The following is a 20688-nucleotide window of genomic DNA, read 5'->3' as shown; positions in this document are numbered from 1 at the left end:
GCAATGTGCGGGGGCAATGACGCGCTAGACGCAAGAGCCGTCGTAGCTGCTTTGACCCACATTGTCAAGGAAAAGGCGCTACCTTGAAAAGACATGCGCATTCGCGACGAAAACATTGAAGAAGCGGCGGTGTCTATTCCGGAAGATGTTATTGAGGAACTTGAAGCTCTGCGAGAACCTCCTCGCAAACCACCAAACTCTGTTGCCTATTCACGCTTGGTGTATGTAGGTGGTTACATTGCCAAACTCATCATTGATGTCGGTTGCGAAACATGCGCCGTGCTATAGTGACGACAAACAAAACGAGCAGTCCTTTGTATCATCTTCTCCATCAGCAAGAAGCCTATGATCTACACTACCCAAAGCCGGAGTTACTATCAATGCTGGACACAATTGTGACGTTCTTCGAGAAAGCAGTCAAATATCTTCCTCGAACGAAAATCCTCGAGACTCTGCAATTGACTGTTGAGCCATACCTTGAAGATTCGCCACTTCTGGACTGTCCGGAAGGTGTGGACAAGAGTCACGCGAGAGTGCTGGCTCATATTATTTCTGAGAAGTTTCTCCGGATTCTTCTTATCAACTACACAAAAAAGTTAACAGATCAGAATGACAGGCCTTCCGGTTTTATTCATAAGCCCTCGCGGAAGCATATCAGGCTGTGACAGACTTGACTCCTTTAAACTGTGATCGTCACTACGGTGTTTTACCAGCAGTGATTTTTTTCAGTTCTCCGTGCGCATATTGTTGTAGTACCAAGGAAAACATTCTGTTTCCCATTGAAAGGATTCTCTGGAAGTTTTTTATGTTTCCTCTTCGTCTGCAGCGTGGTCGTCCCCATTATGCAGTGACTTTTACTTTTTTGAAGTATTTGTTTCAATATTAAAGCGCGAATTAAGATATATGCCTCCAACAAAAAAAAAAAGTGCAATTTTGTTATTTTCAAGTACAGCGACGGCCGGCACATACAGTTGAAATAAACATTTCCTAAACCATGATTAAACCGTTTCCTCAACCAAATGCAATGTTCATCCTCTTACTTATTCTCGAAGTTACAGAAACCTAAAAAAAAAAAAAACAAGGCTGCCTTGCCGAGCAACAGAAGCGGGCTTCTGAGCGGCCTGCGCCACCACTTCTGTAAAGCGGAATTTACCAGAGTCATCATATATACTTGCTACCATGTTTCTATCGCATTGGTACCACTAATACCATATAGAGTAACTTCAGAAAGCGCCACGGTAAGTCGGAAGCCGAGCACTCCCTGCGCGCGCTAGCCTCCGCAACGGACGGGAGTGAGTTAGAGCAACGTTATAGAACAAACTCAGTTTCAAAGCTCCGCATCTCCGCCAGCGGAGGAGGGTGGTCCGAACGGCGGTCGCGAGAACTAGCGGCGCTGCAGTTCCGTCTTGCGCCACTATCGGCGCGTCGTCTGCTGCCACAGCATAACGCTGCGGTCCGCCGCGTAGTTGCTCGCGGCAACTGCGCGGCAACTTTCTTATACTTAGGTGGATATGCATAAGGTCGTCTGTATGCATTGGCCCGCGTGCGTTGTTCATTTATTGGCTAAGAATCGATGTTCGGTCTATATTGCAACGCCGACTTCTTGTTTTATTTTGATATATTCGGGTTTGACCAACAAGGACGGTTATCAACGCTCGACGCTTTCCACGAAGCAGTGTTCGAGAAGCTTCGCGATCGTTTTAGTAAGATTGCGCGCCGCACGCGAATATTCCAGCTTTGTCGAGAGATAACGCCGCCACCAGCGATATCGCTGGAAAGTTCGATAGCGCCTGTATAAAAGCCGACGCGCTTGACCGCTTGTCAGTTGATCGACGGTCGACGTTCTGTTCACCGCTATCAGTGTACTGCTGTAGTGTGACTTTCAGCTTCCCGGCCACAAGTTCGGCCAAATGAAGAGTTTCATCTCGGACCTGCTGACTGCTGCCTTCGTCGACGTCATGACCCTGTGACAATATTCGAGCTGTCTACATTGCGCTTAACTTCCAAGCATATGAGTTTCTGAGCCAATGAGGGTTTTCAGCGTAATTTTTATAACTACCACCACAATTTTAGCCGCTGCCGTCTTATCTAGACCAAGAACAACCCAACACGTTTGTAAAAGCCTTTATTGTGTACAAAGAAGCGTACTTACTCGAGATACAAAAACGTTCTAGAAAAACAGTACTCATGTTGTCTACAATTTATTGAAAAAAACTTTCTCCAAAAACATCGCCAATGCTTTGCAATGTTTACATGATACGTTTTCGCGACGGTTAAAGGGATACTGACCCAGAATCGGAAAATTTTACGAGAACTCGGTAAATGAAATCTCAGTGTGCTATTACGTCGAATAGATGTCGTCTCTGAGCAATTTTTTCAGCGGATAGTTGTATTTTCGGTGTCTCATCTTTCTACGTTGCATCCTTCTACGGTGCCTTAAACAATTCGAACAGATCGATCGGCCATGATGGGAGCACCGAGCAGTTATTCGCGCGTACTCTGTCGCTAGAAGAGTCGTCAGTATTGAACTTCAGTTTTCCAACTTCACCGAGCAGATATTGCCCGCAGCACTTCTTACACTGTGCGACAGCCGTTTGCGTTTCGTGCTGTAGCCGTTCACTACGCAGTTAAACTGCTCGCCAGCTACAATCATCTTTTTCACAAGTAAGTCTCCGTTCCCGAAGCAAAGTGTGGGATTGGGCTAGTTGGTATTAAATTATTCAACTGCTCAGCGCAAAAAAATTTACACGGTACACATAGAACAGACGAGGACCAGCGCTGGTCCTCGTCTTTTCTACGTGTACCGTGCCAAATTTTTGCGCTGAGCAGCCCGTTCCCGAGCGCGCGAGTGTAAAATATTCCGCACATCTTGTTCAATACCTCGTCGTAAAATATCTCGAAAATCCACTGCTTTGAAGGCATAGCGACAGCTGACAACTGATCGAATGTCAGTGTGATGCAACTCTCAGTCTCGGTAGCGTATATAGGTAATCGCCTGGCCTTTCGTTTTGCTGTTCTATTTCTGGCGGCTTCTCCAAACTGGGCACTGGGCTCTCGCGGGACGCCATGCGTTTTTTTTTTTTTGGGGGGGGGGGGGGGGGTTTGCGCCTGGGGGATTTGGCTTTGAAATGTGGGGTGGAAGTGCTGGGAACAAGCGCGGCTCGGCACCGGGCGCGCGTTTCCACCGTTTCCACTTTCCACGTGGGATCAAAACTTCTTGTCCCGCAACGACACGACGATGGTGCTTTACAATGTCGTCACTCTCAAAATGAACGTCACAGACCTTGCACTTCGCAGTAAGCTTTCTATCTTTGCGATGCAAAGCTTGAATGGCGTAGGGTCTTTTGGAGGTCCGAAGAAGTGTCGTGAAGCGGAGTCGTCGTTGCGGTAGCCGCTCTTGCAGCCCGGCGCAAAGCAAGTCGGCATACCGCACTGTGAATCTCTTCGCCCTCGTTACGCTTCGTACATCATGCACGTGTCTTCGTACAAGACGCTAAGCCTGGTCAAGAATAGTCGCAAAAATGACGAGCTAACAAAGCGCAGACGACGCTGTAACCCACGTGCGCTCGTACATCGGCGGCGCCGATCACAACAAGCGCCAGCCGCGGGAGCTAGACGTGACTGCAGCGCCGCTAGTTCTCACGACCGCCACGCGGACCGCCTCTCCGGCGGAGCTTTTAAACTGAAGTTAGAGAGCAGTTGGCTCGGAGCGCCCCCCCGAAATTGCGGCCATAGGTAGCAACAACCCCCCGTGCGCAGGCCGTAAAGGAAGGAGCGAGCGCGCGCCTCCAGACCGGCCGTGATGCACTCTGCAATGTTCTCCGAAGGCGGGATCACCGGCCGCCCGGCTCAGGAAGTCAGTCTGGAGTGCGCGCTCATTGGTGTAGGCTTGTGTTCATCCGCCTTTGAGGAGCAAATGCCGCGGACAGAGAGAAGAGAACCGCAGAGAAGAGTCCGATAAATAAGTGACAAGGGGGGTGCTTCTGACATCGTGGCGGGGGCCGCAGTTTGCCGACCCCTGCTGTATTGCATTCGCGTCGCCCGAGGCAGCAGTAGAGCAGGGTCGATCCTGTTCAATGTTCTGTATTAAACACCGCAGGCGATTAAGCTATTTTGAATAAAACAGCTACGTTCCAAACGAGCCCTATTTCTCAGGTCCCAATGCAACTCAAGTTAAAAAGCACACGTAATAGCATTGACCATGATGGCTATCGTTTTGATAAGTTGAATTAGCTTCAGTGCACTATTATATTTTTGCTCTTCCTCGGTAAGAAAAGAAAAAAAGAAGATAAACCTACACTAAGCTCGATCGATTTACAACTGCGACACTTAAGCGCCAATCCCAGCCACGTCACTCACGACTTCCGCACGTGTCTGCCTTTTTTTAACGCACATTGAACCTGTATAGCGGACAGTAGTATATGATAAAATAAGTACACCAATGTCAATGTCACAGGGGAAAACTTGGTTACAAAAAGTTACTGCAGTGCGAGCATCCACATAGCGCAAAGTGAGGTAGACTGAAAAGCTACACGGAGCAGAAACGCAACGAAACGCGGTGCCCGCGAGCAAAATAAAATAGACAAACAAGTCCAAAGGGTTCGTCGATCGAGGCGACGACGTAAAGGCCCGAGCTGTCTCGCGAAGCATGCGCCAAGGAGTGACAAGGGTACATGTATGAGGGTTTGCACATTACTGAAAGAGCGGTGCACGGCGCTAGACGATATGACAGAGGAGACATGCTCCTCGGTCCATGGCCCGGCGTAACTTCCTGCCCTGGCTCTCAACGGCAGAATGGAACAAATCGTCGGGCGACCGCAGAAGCGACGGCGGGGTACAGTCAAATGCGCGCCCCGCCCGTCGGTGGGCTTCCCGGCAAGACAATGAGCCAAAACAAAGCTCATTCCGAACGGTCCTTGAACCATTACGCGGAACGGCACGGCGCCGCAGTCGCTGACCCGGGACATGACTCACGACCGCTTCGGCCGCGTGCTTGAAAAAACGGCGCGGCGCGTGACAGCGACCGTGCGCGGACGGGGAAAAAAAAAAATGCCAGCGAGGAAGCGCAGCCGTCCGCAGCCGGCCAATGGCCGAGGCCAGATGACCGAAAAACGCGCGTCCCTCCGCCCCACACGGCAGACGATGAATCCGATTCAACGACCGATAGCCAGCGGCGAATCATGGCCGACGGGACTCGAAAAAGAGCTACTTTAGAAGGCGAAAAAACTGTGTCGAGAACGTCTGACCTTATTAACCATTTTCCTTCGGTCCACTCACTTTTACTCGCGGGCAAAGCTCACGAAAACAGCTGACACGGAAGTATCGAACGTCTGCTCGCACGTAACGCTCACAATAACCTGGGCATGTCGCCCAATTCTTGTAAGGAGACTCCATGCGACTTTTGTGTCATGCCCGCCACTCACCGGCTACAGTTCGTGAATTTCAAGATGCACCGTGACGTGATTAATTAAAACTTAATTAGCAACTTCTGTGAATTAGTCGATTATCTATTTTATTTTTTCGTTCAAGTAATCTGTCACAGGCTATTTCCAAGACAAAAAATAATTGTGTCACCTTTAACAAAAAACGCATAACCTGTGATCTCTCTTTGTTGCGATGAAATGAACACTTCTCGGCAGCAGCACGAACATCCCAGAGAACGTGTATGTATAGCATTAATGCTCTGCGAAGCACGGAGCATTAAGGACACAGGGTAAGGTAAAACTTGAAAAAAAAAAAAGAAAAACTTTTTTTTTCTTTGCAACTTGGGAAGTGTGTACCTTTCCACATTTGTGCTTTCCACATTTTCCACATTTGTGCTTTTCTTAAGTATTTTTTGTGGCTGAAAACCAGTTTTTCCGGAAGCAAGTGGCAAGTGAACACACATCGCAGGACGAGCCCCTCGTATGCGCTCCGTGCTTACGGTCCATTTTTCTATTAAAAAAAACAAGACCGTGTACGAAAGCCAAAATGTGGAGTCAGCTGTGTATAAGCGATTGTCGCGTAACTTCCAAGGCAGTCCGAAGACGCTGTGCGCCTTTTTATTCGCACTTATTCTTCGGAGCGCGTCTATTCGAACACTTTCAGCTCCTAGCTTCATTACACCTTGTGTCTGTCGTGCCTGTCGATAAGTTGAGACGCTGAGGGTAAAGGTCTTCAGCAAATGTAAATTTCGTGCCAACCAATACAGATAGATCTCTTGTAAATGCGAATAAATGCCGGCGACGTACTGAGGTGCTGAACGCTGAACCAGCAAGCTCTTCATCGTTGAACCTCTCAACCTTTTCAGCATCCTTCGAGGCGAATCGCGTGCAGGATGACAACGAGTATGCTCTAATGGACATGAATATTATTTGTGATGCAATTACACCGAATCGCCAGTGCAAACTGCGTGCAAGTGTTGAGCTAATGGGAATTGCGCCGAAGAGTCCTTGCTGTCTTTGTTTAGGCTTCAGAGTCTTAAGGATTGCGACACCGGATGCTGTTCTTTCGTTTAATGATGGCAGTATCGCACGTGCCAAAACTCTGAAATAATTAGAATTGAAGCTTGACCAAAATATAGTCAATTTGCTGGAAAAAGTTAACCACAATCGACGATACACTGCGGATAGAGCAGCATGACAGCTCACAAAATAAGCAAGGCAAGCAAGACGACAGGCTCGAGAGTGAAAAATTGGCTTTGGCAATGATTATCAAGCTCGTAGCTACTAAATGAAACAGTTGAACGCTGTTTGTGGCAAAGTATGTTCGCTTTTCAGCTGTTTTCTATCTTTAAACTCGATTATCTCAAAATCATGTTTTTTATCACTTAGGTACCATTATTTCCTATGTATTCCAAGGTAACCAGTTGATTATTTTTTTTTTTGTTTATTCTACATAGATGCATACAACCACTGAAGGAGAAGTGAAGTTACACACTTTACAGTTTTTGTGTTACAAATTTTCAAAGATGCAAATTAACTCAAAATTTAGGTCCTAGTGGTAAAAAATTCACCAAATTTCTAATATTAGTCAGATTTAAATATATCTGCTTGATTTAAAAGAACGCAAAATTTGGCGGAAGAAAGATATATCAGTTATGTGGATACCCCTTTTAGTCACTGAGAAAAAGGTACCTCAAAATGGCCAAAAGTGCATGGGACGTATAAGGCTTACCCTGTGCCCTTAATGCTCTGCGAAGCACGCGAGTGCCGGGAACATAGCCGTGAACGTAACGACAGCGATTTGGACGAGTTAGACCAACTCGTCGAAACCGCTACCCTAATTCTAGAACCTCTCTCCCGTAGACGTCGGCATTCTGCGTCACGGCAGGCATTCCGTCCGATACCACTTCCCTCGCGGAATGCCAAGATGATGATTCGGTCCAGAATGATGCACATGCCGCTGCTCCGCATTCCACTTGTGCGTACAACCGAGTGGTCTTTACGAAGACCAGCACATTCGTCGCATAAAAGCACCACGTCCCGAAAGCCAGAGCAGCAGCAGCAGCAGCAGCAGCAGCAGCAGCAGCAGCAGCAGCAGCAGCACCACACACACACACACACACACACACACACACACACACACACACACACACACACACACACACACACACACACACACACACACACACACACACACACACACACAGACGCGCGCGCGCGCGCTGACCGATTGATATTTGCACTCGGCACGCTTAAAAAGTGTGTCATAATATTCTTTGGAGCACAAGGTCGACAAATATACAAACCACCACGGATGCAAATAAACGTCACGCACGTGTGTTTTGCGACGCCATTTTACATCCCAGCGCTCAGGCAATTATGACAGACGTCATAGTAGAGGTATCCGTATGAAAAACAACGGGATTATCTAACGTGCACACGAATACTTGGTCACCTAACTTTCCATAACAGAACTTCGGTCTAGCCATGGAATGCCGCTTTTATTAAGCGAACATGTTTCGTTTAATTCTCCCTAAGGGCCAAGGCCATTACACGAGGAGATACATGAGATGCAAAACGCGTCTGCAAAGAAACGCGTGCGCTCTCGTAAGTTAGTGTAATATGAATAGGAATGCACCCTACGAGCAGTAAACGATCTATTCTCAGTTGTGATCCTGATAATGCCTGCTCTTACCCAGATACCAACTGACCTAATCTGACGTCTATCCAGAGCCGTCTGCTACATTGAGGTAGAGGTATGATATTTTGGCTGCGGAGCCACATGTTCATAAGGCAGGATTCCCCGAAAAAAAAAACTGGATATCCGTGGAGCCTGCGCATACAGCCTCACGCCGCCTTATTGCAGGCTATTAAATAGCACAAACTGCACGTAAATGTGGCCTTTTTTTGTTTTTTTTAAATGGAAGGAGCTTTGCGAATTGACACAATCAAGTAAATGCAGAGTACGAGCGCCCATCGTACATATTCCAGTGTCATGCAAATGTGCTGCACTTAAAATGCCGTGAAGGCGCCGTGTAAATCACCCTCGCTCTACCGAAGGGACGAATACGTGAGGGAACACATCCATTTCATTAAATATCTCACGCTGAAATCACTTCAAAATGGGCAGATCCTGCAACAGAGCTGCTAAAATAGGTAAGCACTAACTAGGAATTTGGATGAGACAACACTGCGGCGAGCACCCACCGAATACCGATCAGATGTTCCGTCAGAGCAGTCCTGGATAAATTTAGCTGCCCCACATACACCGTGGGCGGACGCCATCTCTCACCTTCGGAACACTGCGGTGAGCCCGACCTTCTGGACGGCCAACGTGCTGTGCGAAGCCGGCGGCCGGCACGCGCGAGACGTCAACACCATAACGCGCGCACGCACACACGCGGACCAGCCGAATAAAACACTGCAGCAGCTCGCCACGAGCGCAGCGAACGGAACGGCAAGAGCCTGCGAGCCAGCGGCGGCCTAGCCGGCGAAGGTGAACAACCAGCCACGTGACGCGAGGCGCCGCCAATCGCGGCGCCAAGCCGGCCCACGCAGACAGGGACGTCGACGAGAGCGGGCCGGGAAAGCGCGTCTACAAAGACAACCCGAGTGATGACACCACGTTCGACGAAAGAGAGGCTACAGCGGACGCAACAGGTATTGCCGGAGAGTGAGTGCACTATACCTGTACCCGGAACGATGAGCCGAACGGGGCAGCCCCGTCGACCAGCGACAACGCGCCCGGCATCAACGTCCGGCCTAATTTTTTGAATATCGCGGACTGGACCAGCGACCCGTACGTATGCAGTCCAATGCCTTTACAAAAATATGACCTGTATAGTAAAGGCTTCCCCGATGAGCGTTACGTCGCGCCACTTTTACATCGAAATGACCTGCAAAACTATGTATTTGAAGCTCCCAAGCACTTCGCCATGAATGCGTCTGTATCACACGATCTAGCTGACACCTAGGCAACGAGTAACACAGAGGGAGGGGAGAGAGCAACTGCTGAGTTTGGCCAAAACCAGTAGATAGATAATTCAGATCACAGAAGTGGTCAGTTAGATGGCAGAGCGTCCGCCACAAATGCAAGACGCACTGTGTTCGGTTCCCAGTGCCTCAGGCATCCAGCTGTGGAAAAATGAAATAAATACTGGTACTAATACCAGTCCCTCGGGGAAGTTTAATGTAAGTTGGCTAACTGCCTAATTTTTTATTAATTACTTGAGGCACATTTTGCAAAATTTACGAATGACAGCTGGCACGTTTACCAGGCATATCCATTTGGAGCGAAATTTCAAAAAGGCGCTATAGTTTCCAATACACTATTCCACTTAAAATATTTTAAGAAATTCTTCTACAAACACTGAAATAACGAGAGTTTTTATGTATATGATGGCGCACCTTACAAAAACTATTTCTTTGCTCGCGAGCACAAAGAAGCGTTTCCTAAAGGAAAAGTGGAACGGTGTATGTCGAACAATAGAGTCATCCTGAATATGCGATCCAAATGGATACGTCTGGGAAACCCCCAAGCTACAATTCGTAAATTGAGCAAAATGTGCCTGTAAATAATTCATCGAAATTGGACAATTTGCATGAACTGTCTGCCTCCCCGGGCGACATGCTGGACCGAATCTACGGTTGGCCAGTTGGCCGGAACCGTCTAAGTCCTATCCGTAATGCCATTTGGCTAGTTTCTCCGTCTCAACTCAAACTCGGCCACGTTCACAGTGTTGTACGGTGATGGGCTAAGAGAAAAAAGCCGACCGTATTTCAATGAAAGTCCACGAGCCCCCTCGCCCCCCCCCCCCCCCCCCCCCCCCCAGAATAGCAGAAAAGAAAAAAACAGAATTCTGACAAGCTTCAGAGTCCAAAATAATTTACATTTTCTACGGCCAGTTTCGATTTCGTTTCCTAAGAAGCGTGGTGACGTCATGACAGAGACGGTGGTCGCGTGGGAGACACCGCTACGTTTTGCCACTCGGCGGGTCGCCTCCTATGCCGCTATTCATTGTGAGGCCCAATGTAGCAGCAGAGCAGACGGGCCCCTCGAAAACTAAACCGGTTCTACAAAAGCTAAGTTATTTAGGGCGGCTGAAGCTTGCCAGTATTTCTTATTGTTTGTGTGTGTGTGGTTCTCGGGTCCTGGGCTTTAACTTAGCGCAAAACAAACGATTCCAGAATACTCCAGAAGGTCCTACGAGGATGTCGCTTTCGAAAACGTCAAACGCGAAATCAACTATAAAATAATGCGCTGCGCCTCGCGTTGAGTGAGCTGTGTCCAGCGTAATCGCGTATAGCAGAGCTGGCTGCCAACTCATGGGAAGGAATGCACCACGAAGAAAAGGAATACGCGTCACGCGCGCCTTGGTACCTCGAGTGGCCTGTTCGGCCGCAGCACGCGCCCGACGGCGAGAGCGAATGTTTCAAGCGAAGAAAAACGAAGCTACCTCGCTCGCTCTCCCGACGGGTGTAGAATAAAAGGGGCGTGCCACGTTTCTTGTAAATGGCACGAGGATTTGGGCCCGCCTTTTTCGGTGTGCAGTGTACTGCGAGAGCGAACTTCCGTGCTTCTCCAGCTACGTGGATAACACACGAGTTGACCACAGCGAGAGGCACCTCTCGGAAGCGGTAGCCCATGTGAGATTCAAGTGTTCCATCTTCTGTCTCTTCTCCCAGCCTGACAACGCAACAAAAAATGGTCCTCGAACTCGATGGCACCTAACGAACGCGCGTGGCTACAGACGGATCATTCAGAACTGTGGAGAAAGAAGCGCATGCTGTTCGCCTCTCTAGAAATGTCAGCTAGATCAACTGATGCAAGGTGAAAGACTACTCACGGGTTGGCAAACGTGGGAGTCGTCCACAGGCGGCCAGAGAGAAGGCCAAGCGCCATGTCGAACGTGCGACCAGCAGAAGCGAGGAGCGTGCGGATCGCCTCCGTGTTGCCAGAATGGGTAGAATAATTTAGCACAAAGAGCGGTAGACGTGTTCCTTCTTTGCCGAGATCTGGCAAGTTCGCGCGCAGAAGCGAACACTGAAAAGCAAGGGGGGGGGGGGGGGGGGCACGTGCGCACCTGCATTTGTCCTCATCGAAACACGTGCTTACAGCGCGACTCTCCACAGCATTTCGAAAAAGAAAACGAATATCGAGCCGCTAAATTGGTACTCTACTTTCCGTGCACTTCTGTTGCACTGTGTGACGCACCAAACGAGTGCTCTCGACCGGAGGACGGCGCTCTGTGACAAAGCTTGTGGAGCATACTCTGCATGAGCCATTAAAGTTCAGCGTAAGAGCGGAATGTTTCCGAAAACGACGGTGTCGAGACTGCCTTTACCAGGAACCCATACTAGTCAACAGAAAGTTACTTCATACAATACGTAACCTGCGAGTGAGACCGGGCGCACGACGATTTTATAACACCACAAGGTGTCTACCAGTTTAATTTTTTTCCAAATTCCCTGACTTTTCCAGGTTTTCCATGATGATTCCGAGAACATTCCCTAGTAAGCCTGATTAGAAAACTGATTATGTGTACTAGAAATAATCCCTCGAGTGAAAAAAGACAGGTCACTTGCAGTAAACTGAGGGCAGAACTGAGTGATCGACTGCTGACCCGAAGGTCGCGGGATCGAATCCTGGCTGCGGCGGCCGCATTTTCAATGGAGGCGAAAATGCTTGAGGCCAGTGTACTTAGATTTAGGTGCACGTTAAAGAACCCCAGGTGGTCGAAATTTCCAGAGCCCTCCACTGCGACGTCCCTCATAATCATATCGTGGTTTTGGGACTTTAAACCCCGACAATTAGAACTGAAGACGTCTGCCGCTGCATCGCCAGTGAATGAGCTTTACCCGGCCAGGCGAGCCTCTGCTTATAGTGCTTCTTTCCGGCTAAACCAGAATGCCTTCAAGTCGAGTCGAGGTCATGGCCAAGACAAACAAGAACAAATTTATCGGAGTAACGTCATGCTCGGGAATTGAGGTATTTTGTGTGATCTGTAGAAGCAACAGTCTGCACAGTCATTTTTTTTTAACACTTCAGCTTAGCTGTTTACCACAGATGCCGAAGAAGGAGCGAGTTGATAAGTTTTGATCAAAGGTAAAGATTGTTTTCGTGACGGTCACACAGACTGCCATCAGTCAGTTTCCATGACCCAGCCAGGTTTTTCAAAAATTACATAACAATGCAGACTTTTCCAGATATGTCCAAATACATCGTGGACAGTACAGTGTGCTACACATTGTATACGATAACATTACGTATTCGACGGCTAAGCTACACAAGTTCAACGAATATTCAGGGCGACTATATGCAATTGCACAGACCCGATGGAACACAGCACATCTACAAGCGCTCTCCTGGACGTCCGCGACAACAACCGAACAAGAGCGGCTTGTACGATGTCCTGGTGGACTCTTATGAAATTTCCTGAGAACAGCGACGCGGAGGAGACTGTTTCATAGCGCTACGAGTTGCTGTAAAGGATAACGAAAAGATGCAAAGCCAACGCCCAGCGGAGGCTCTGGCGAGCGGGGAGCCTGTAATTCGTCGTAATGAGGGTGGGGTTTTAGGGACCGGGACTTGTCCTGTCGGGAGCACTTCATCTACGCTATCGCATTTTTGTAAGCTACTACACTATGAGAACACCGATATATCCTCGAATCGGAAATGTATCTCATCACGATACGCTTATTCTCGTGAATATCAAAGCATTCAAAGGCGAATCGCACAGCAGAAAAATCATTTTTCTCGTGAAATACGCGCCCTCAAAAGCGTGCCAGTTTCCTTACTGGCATGCCTTTTGCTCGGAGTTATGCTCACTGGCGTAACTCCGTGCATACAACACTGCAGTATGCGCTCACCTAAAGATTACCGCCGTAGACACTATGGTAACTGAATTACAAAATGCGCATCACACTCAAGAAAACAGCATCGTCGACGACGAACTGCCTTGTTCTGCAAACGTGTTCGAGTAACCACTCTCTTGTAAATTAGGTTGGCACAACGAAAACACACGCCCGATATCTTATTGAAACCGCAAAGTAATCGATACGTCATACGTTCTAATCAAAAGATGCACGTGCGCCGGCGTCCGGACGACAGCGCGAAAAGCGCGTGGACGTGCCGGCAGCGCATTGTCATGGGCGAGAGCGACGGCAGAGGCGACCGGAATCAGGTTTATTCCCTCCCAGGCGGCGTTGGTTGCTCGTTTATTATAGTTTATTGAGAGTTACTGTATATCAGGCCCGTAGCCAGGATTTTTTTTTTTTTTTGTGAGGGGCACTTGCTGAAGGTCTTGATTATTTGAGAAAAACGACTATTTTCATTACTTATTTTCGGTAAAACACCCCCCTCAATCAAAAATTCAGAAGGGGGGGGGGGGTCAGCAAGCACACACGCGTGCTGTGCTGACGTCACTCGTTCACGTGTCACGTCACACCGAAAGCTGAGTCATCCACCCATCCGGAATCCGTCGTGCTAGCTAGCTAAACAAATGATGTTCGCACGTAAAAGAAAGAAATGCGAGCTACGCATTACGGAGATGTCTGTGTCCGTTGTCGCGTTTCGCCACATCGTCCACGCTGCATCAAACGCCAACACCAGGAACGCTGCCAGACATGCGCTTTGTGGCAGTGGCGTGAATGCAGCAGATCGCGCACACGTATGGACGGGGCCGAAGCATACTACGCAGGCAAGTGAAGTCGCACAACGACGTGGCCGCAAGCCAGCGGCGAAGAAGCCGGGAAAGAAGCGATGGCTTTCCAGCCTTTTTATTTTTTTATTTTTTTTTTAAACACCGGAGCTGTTTATACTGGCCGTTAGTCCGTCTATCGTTCGCAGAAACTCGGCCTGGCTTTGGCGGGTATGTGCCACTGAAAGCGGATATGTGACAAGCAGCTCCTAGCATAGCCATTTTACCGTAAATAAATAATAAAAATAGGTGTTTTTCTCAGACAGCAAAGGTTTTCAGAAAGTGCCTCCCCCTCCCCTCCCCCGAAGAAAATTCCTGGCTACGGGCCTAGCCACGTGATAGCTAATCAATAGCTAATCGACCAATAACCAATTCTAGAAAATGTTTTAATGTGCTTAGCATGCATGGCCCAAATACAGGGCCAGAGCCTAGTGATAGCTAATCGATAACCAATCAATAGCTAATCGATAATGGATCAATAGCCAATAAATTCTAGAAAATCCATGGATGACCCTATATCCTGACACAAATGTATGACCGATACCCTGTGATAGCCAATCGATAGTCAATCAATAGCTAGTAGATAATCGATCAATAGCAAATACATTATAGAAAATACTTCGATGAGCTTAGCCTGACTCCAAAAAGCACGACCGATACGTTGTGATAACCAATCGACAGCCCATGAATAATTGATCAATAACTCCAATTCTAGAAAATGATGCTTGGCCGTGCTTACCCTATCCATGTAAGTATATACTATAGCAAGGGGTGGGAAACGATGAGGACACCACCACCAGCTCCGCTGCTTCCTCAATGTCCGCACCACTAGTGCGTCTTGTCTTAGCTAGTACCCCTTTGTCTTAGCTAGTACCCGACGCCATACCACGACATGCGCCTTCTTCAAGATTCTCGCAGCATTACTGTGAAGACGGCACATACCAATCATGAATAGTCGAGCGGTGCGCCGCCGTCCTGTGTTGAATATGAAAAACGGGACAGTTTTGCGTTGATGAACTGAGCTTTAGCGCGGCCCTTTCACATACGCGTAAAGCGCACAGACTTAAATAACACATTGAGAGTTTACAACTCCATAATGCTACAGAAAAGATCAGAACGAACATATCGCACAATGTGCATGGTTTTGTCACCTTGGTTGAGTGAATTTAGCTGTGAAGTAACAGTCACAATTTGGCGATATTTAACTTCGTCGCTTTGCGTGGGATTCCGAATATTCTAGCTGTAATAGCTGTTTCATGCGTACAGGCTCGTAACCCAAATTTCGTTGAAATTCGTTCGATGGTTGTCAAACGAGATAACTTCCGCATTTTACGTGAACCTGAACGCGAAATACAGGGTAAACTACGCGCTACAAGGGAATGGACACCAATGGATGCGAGGCGCAGCCGAGAATATGGCAGGGGGATTTTGGCGGGATGATGAATTTAAGAAATTAGCAGACACTTTTATTTCTTGCCCACCCCTTAATGCCCATCCCTCTGGAGCCCTATACAGGTACAGGGTAAATTGGAGATTATTGGGAGAAGCTTTCGTCCTGCAGTGGGCGAAAAAAAGAAATAAAAGTAGGTTATGAAAGAGTTAGGCTGATGCTATCGATTTGTTTCCATAACAAAAACAGCCACAAGGTCATCGCAATAACCGTAGTACGAAGCATCAACTCTTACAGAGCGCAACAAATAATTGTATACTTTTGAACGCGAACAGACGCTCTGCTTTGTAACGAACCATTTTTCTTCATTTTTGATCTTACCAGTCACGCCGCGAGGCATAAGCAGGGCGGCCTTGAGCAATGATGCGGAAATCTGAGGTGTGATATTGCGTTGCCACAAGGACAATGAAGTATTACGCAGACGGACAGCACCCCCCATCGCCACCTGTCCCTCCTGTGCGAATGCGCGCTCACGTTCGGTAAGCTGTACGCTCAAAACGGAAGGTGTAGAAGCAATTCCAGAAAAGAGTAGATAAATAATGACCAAACACTGGCAAATAGGCAAATGCAGGAGTGCAGCGCCGTAAGAACGTATTCGGGCCACCACAGCAGTACGATCGCCGACAAATTCAGCGATACGGATGAGACCTCGAGCCAACAAAAAACGCACGGAGCGGCGTCCCGAGCCGTCCTTACGCGTGAAAGCGCTGCGAAAGTTGCCGTCGGCTACTGGCGCTACCACGAAGCAGCGTTCATGTAAACATCCACAGACTGGATTGAATTACACTTAAGGTGAAATGTGCGCTCTGCCGTTCATGAAAAAAAAAAATTAATTTAACCAACGAGCGATGCGCACTGCAGTTCATAAAAAAAAAAGAAACGAACTATAACCAACGAGCATAACCTTACAAACGAAGCATTCAATATAAAACAGCATTTTTTTACAATTTTCTTGCGCGCGCGATTCAACAATTCTCCAGGAACGCAAAGAAGTCGCCGGTGCAATTTGCAGCGTGGGCTGCGGAAACGCGCACAATCCGAGAATGACGCTTCCCCGCAACGCCACACGGTACGCGCGGGCGAAGACAGCGCGCCCTTCAAGAAGCATGCCACACGCACGGTCTGGCTCCGGGACCACACGGGGCTTAAACGCGTGCCGCGCTCGTTACCTGCGACCGACGGCCCAGCCGGCGCCGTAGGCTTCCCGGGGAGCTCGTTCCTGGCTCCGGCAACGGGCAGCCGTCGGCGAGGCCACGCGGCCCTCGGGCCGTCTGCGGAACAGGGCATCGACGGAGCCGCAGCGCACTCCCGCACGACCCACGCCGTCCACCAGGAGCGTGGCGAAGACTGCGCGACCACGGTGTTGCTGCTGCTGGCGTCGGAGAATGGGCATGGCAGGGGGTCGCCGCCCGAAGTCGGCCCGAGCGCGCCTCGCCGGCTCGGCCATTGCGTCTTTGTTGATCCCGCGACCGACCGACAGAGCAGTTATTCTTGGGGCCCGCGCGCCGGCCGACCGCAGCAGCCCACGGGCCAGAACGGGGGTGAGCGAAGGTGCACGCACTGCGAGGCCGGCGCGCGCGCGCTTTCTAAAGTCCTTGGTGACCTACGCGAGAAGGCTACGCCCCTGACTGCATGAAATATCAACGAACGACGCCTTTCCGGTCGCCGAGAAGAAAAGAAAGGGAGAAACCGCCTTCGTAAGACACGCCACTTTTGAGCTAGGCGACTACGCTGCGCGAGCCTGCGATCCCGTTAACTGACGAACGCGCATATCATTATCGCGCAAACGGCGATATGAGAGCGAAACGAAATATTTGAGGGTATAGGGTAAACCCGCCTGTCAGACTCGCACCTACATCCGCAGTATTGGAAAGCAATGACACTACACACGACCACTTCACCTCGACGACAAAGTTCGCTGTATAATACCCGAAGTGAAGTTGTTTTCGTCAGTAGAAGTTTCGCAAATAGTTCGAGCAGTGGCACCACTCGCAGTGCTTGCATAGGCCGCCAGTCCAACCTTCAAAAGATGTGCCAGTGCAGACGCTCGCACCGACACACAACCCCCGAGCGACACCCAGACTCGGGGTGTTTTAAACGAGGCAGGTACACAGTGGAAGAAGCAAAAGAGCAGAGACGGTTTCAAGGTCTCCCAGGCACTCCCACTCACTTTAGAGCAAGGACCACGGCCGAAGGCAAAAAAAGGGGGTGACACGTTACGTATGTAGGTTGCGGCATTGCGTGCATTATGCATGGCTAAGCAGGCGGCTCGAAAGGCGATCCTCGGCACTTGCAACACACACGCGACGGGGCGCACACAGCGCGCGGCACTTGAGATTCGTTCGCCAGCGCACTGCCTAATGATGCCTGCCAAGCAATGGTTCCGCTCTCACGATTGAGAAGTTTGGCGTACAGAAAGATGAGGCCATGGCCCATTTAAAACTCCAGCAACGATGGCGTATGCACCGACTGACGTGTCATCAAAGACCGTTACGCGGGAACTACGACGGATTTCTCTTTTTTTTTTATTCCCTCGTACAGAGAATTAGTCCATTGTGAGCTTCATAAAGTATATAAAAAATGCGGGAAACATCAGCTTGAAAAAAGTGCTTGGATAAGTACCACACACATGCCGGACCATCGCGAGCAAGCGCTGGAAATGCATTTCACATATTTCTCGTTCTGTGCATGCAATGTCGATGACTAAGTCTCTTGCGTCATCTGCACAAACTTGCTGCCGTCAGTGGCTACTCGAGAAGAAAAGCCACAGCTTCGCCGGAAATGCGAAGCTGTGGGTGCCCCACACACATTTATTCTTTTGATCCCACAGAGCACCGTGCGCGTAGAATCCTATCGCAGTTCGACTTTATATGAAACGTCACATCTACGAAACATGTTCGCTCGGCGTGTCTATAAGATTTCGACAGGAAAATGATGAGAAGACGACACAGGAAGAGACAAGGAAACAGGAGGCTAAACTGAGTACCCAAGTCAGTCAGGGTGAAGGTGCCAACACCCCCCCCCCCCTCCTCCACACACACACACCAGAGGCATTGCTTGGTACATCGTCCGTAATGGAACGACTGCATGCCTGCTCTGTCTATTCACAGGTGAGTTCTAGATACGGGAGGCTGCAAGTCAGGCCCGTAGCAGGAATTTTTTTCAGGGAAGGGGGGGGGGCACTTGCTGAAAGCCTTCACTATTTGAGAAAAACGCCTATTTTCTTGATTTATTTTCGATAAAACACCATGTGTCATCAAAATTTCGGGGGAGGGGGGAAGCCCCCCCCCCCCTCCTGGGTACGGGCCTGCTGCAAGTAATTCTGCTTATTGCAGAAGCTTGAACTCCATCGTCCAGTGCGTTTGACTCACTAAGCCTTCTTCCGTTCCATGTGACTATTATTATCATGCTGGTGGTTTGCTTGACCGAATTTAATTAGAGTTCTTAGGGCGTCATCGCACAAGGACGTAATAAACCAAGGCAAAATGCTCAAAAATCTTTCCGGTTTTTTTAATTCCCTCACGGATGCCGACAGAGCCGAAAATCTAGCGCGTCGTTTTCCATTTCCCCGCACTCATTAATGCTGATTAGCTCCGGTACAGGTATCACCGCAAGCAAATCTTTGGTGAGCATTGAGCGTCGAATAAGGACGTGCTGCTTATCAGTAACCCTCGCGATGTAAAACTTATGTGAACAAATAGGCTCAAGTTAATCAAATGCTCGTCAGTCTTGAGAATAAATGCAGTGCTTACATTGAAGTAAATGGCAAGATGGTTGCCTACAAAGCACCCATTGTTCGGAGAGAGGATTAGTGCCCTTTCACTAACCCTGTGGCATATGCTTGAATGGACACTCATAGAAAGAACGCTGCCCACGTTTAGTATTCAGGCTGTTACACCTGCGCAACACCTGCTCACACATATCAAATCAAGGTAGAAAAGCTGAAGCACTTTCGAGTTCATCTTGTCATCAGGGGCGGCGCCAGTGGGGGGGTTTGGGGGGGCTTTAGCCCCCCCCCCCCCAAATTTCCCCCTGCTCCCCCTTTGCCCCCCCCCCCCCCAGTAAAAAAATCCTCGCGCCGCCCCTGCTTGTCATTGTCAATCTTAGGTGCCCTTGCTTTCTTCAATGCTGCGCACTTGCTAGCTTGCCGTCTCCAACCCCAAGCAATATTCAGCATACCGTTTTTGTTATATATTGTCGAGTCAAGGAATGCCACTGAGATCTGCGTAACACGAGTTCACAGAGACGCTTTATCTTGTTACCCTAACCACCTTAGCGTCCCCATATTCTCTCACCTTTCACTTTGGCTATTATTTTCGCTCCCTTCCACCATGCAACCCGCATGACATTACTGAATTAAGAAAGTTTTAGTTTCGGGACTTCAAATCAACGTTCACGTGCGATCGAGATTGGTCCATTTGGCGGTCTACGAAAATTCTCAAGACAACGCCAGCGTTAAAGCTCAAAAAGGATCAACCTCTCTGCTTTCATATTTCCGCGAGGTCTAGAACTCTCTCTCTCTCACACACACACACACACACACACACACACACACACACACACACACACACACACACACACACACACACACACACACACACACACACACACACATCACAGGAAAAGTAGGAACACATATTTTAATTAGGCTTTGTCTTTCGTTATCAAGAAAAGGAAGGTGCATTTCACCTTCGAATCGTTTTAGGCGAATGCATAAGGGGTTGCGAGTTCTTCTTCTTCTAGCTTATTAAATATTCGAGTTTATAAACCCTTTATATTTCCTGCCACTAATACTGTGTCTTCATGGTTACAGGTGTTCCTCCTGTTCTCACTTCTATACGATCATCGTCATCATTCTATTTTATGTCCACTCCAGGAGGAAGACCTCTTTCAATGGTCGCCAACTTGCCCCGGACTGCGCAAAAGCTCATTCCATTTTATGCCTGCAAATTTCCTAAATTTCATCTCCCCATTCAATCTTCTGCCGTCCCCGGCTACGTTACCCGTCTTTTGGTATCCATCCGTGACCCGTCGCTCTATCTGACCATCGGTTATCAGTCCGCATTACGTGACCTCCACTTTCTTTTCTTCAAGTCAAATGTTAAATTTGGCTTGA

General features: G+C 48.8%; 1 protein-coding gene across 3 annotated transcripts in view; it reads right to left on the bottom strand.

Moving 5' to 3' along the window:
• LOC119378926 (dnaJ homolog subfamily C member 7) overlaps positions 1 to 20688 on the bottom strand; it is a 106199-nt gene that overhangs the window by 78384 nt on the left and 7127 nt on the right. Inside the window, exon 1 of one of the 3 annotated variants that reach the window (XM_037648010.2) lies at positions 16742 to 17034. The exons of 1 other annotated variant lie outside the window; for it this stretch is intronic. In XM_037648010.2, the coding sequence (XP_037503938.1) occupies positions 16742 to 17019 (278 nt within the window). In that variant the 5' untranslated portion in view covers positions 17020 to 17034. Of the gene's footprint in view, positions 1 to 8715; positions 8850 to 16741; positions 17035 to 20688 lie in introns of those variants that run through there. One more of the 3 variants, XM_037648012.2, reaches the window with a different exon arrangement.

This window comes from Rhipicephalus sanguineus, chromosome 1 (genome assembly GCF_013339695.2).
Source record: "Rhipicephalus sanguineus isolate Rsan-2018 chromosome 1, BIME_Rsan_1.4, whole genome shotgun sequence".
Taxonomy (NCBI): Eukaryota; Metazoa; Arthropoda; class Arachnida; order Ixodida; family Ixodidae; genus Rhipicephalus; species Rhipicephalus sanguineus.
Note: the sequence above shows the minus strand (reverse complement) of the source record. Positions and strands in the feature narration are given on the sequence as shown.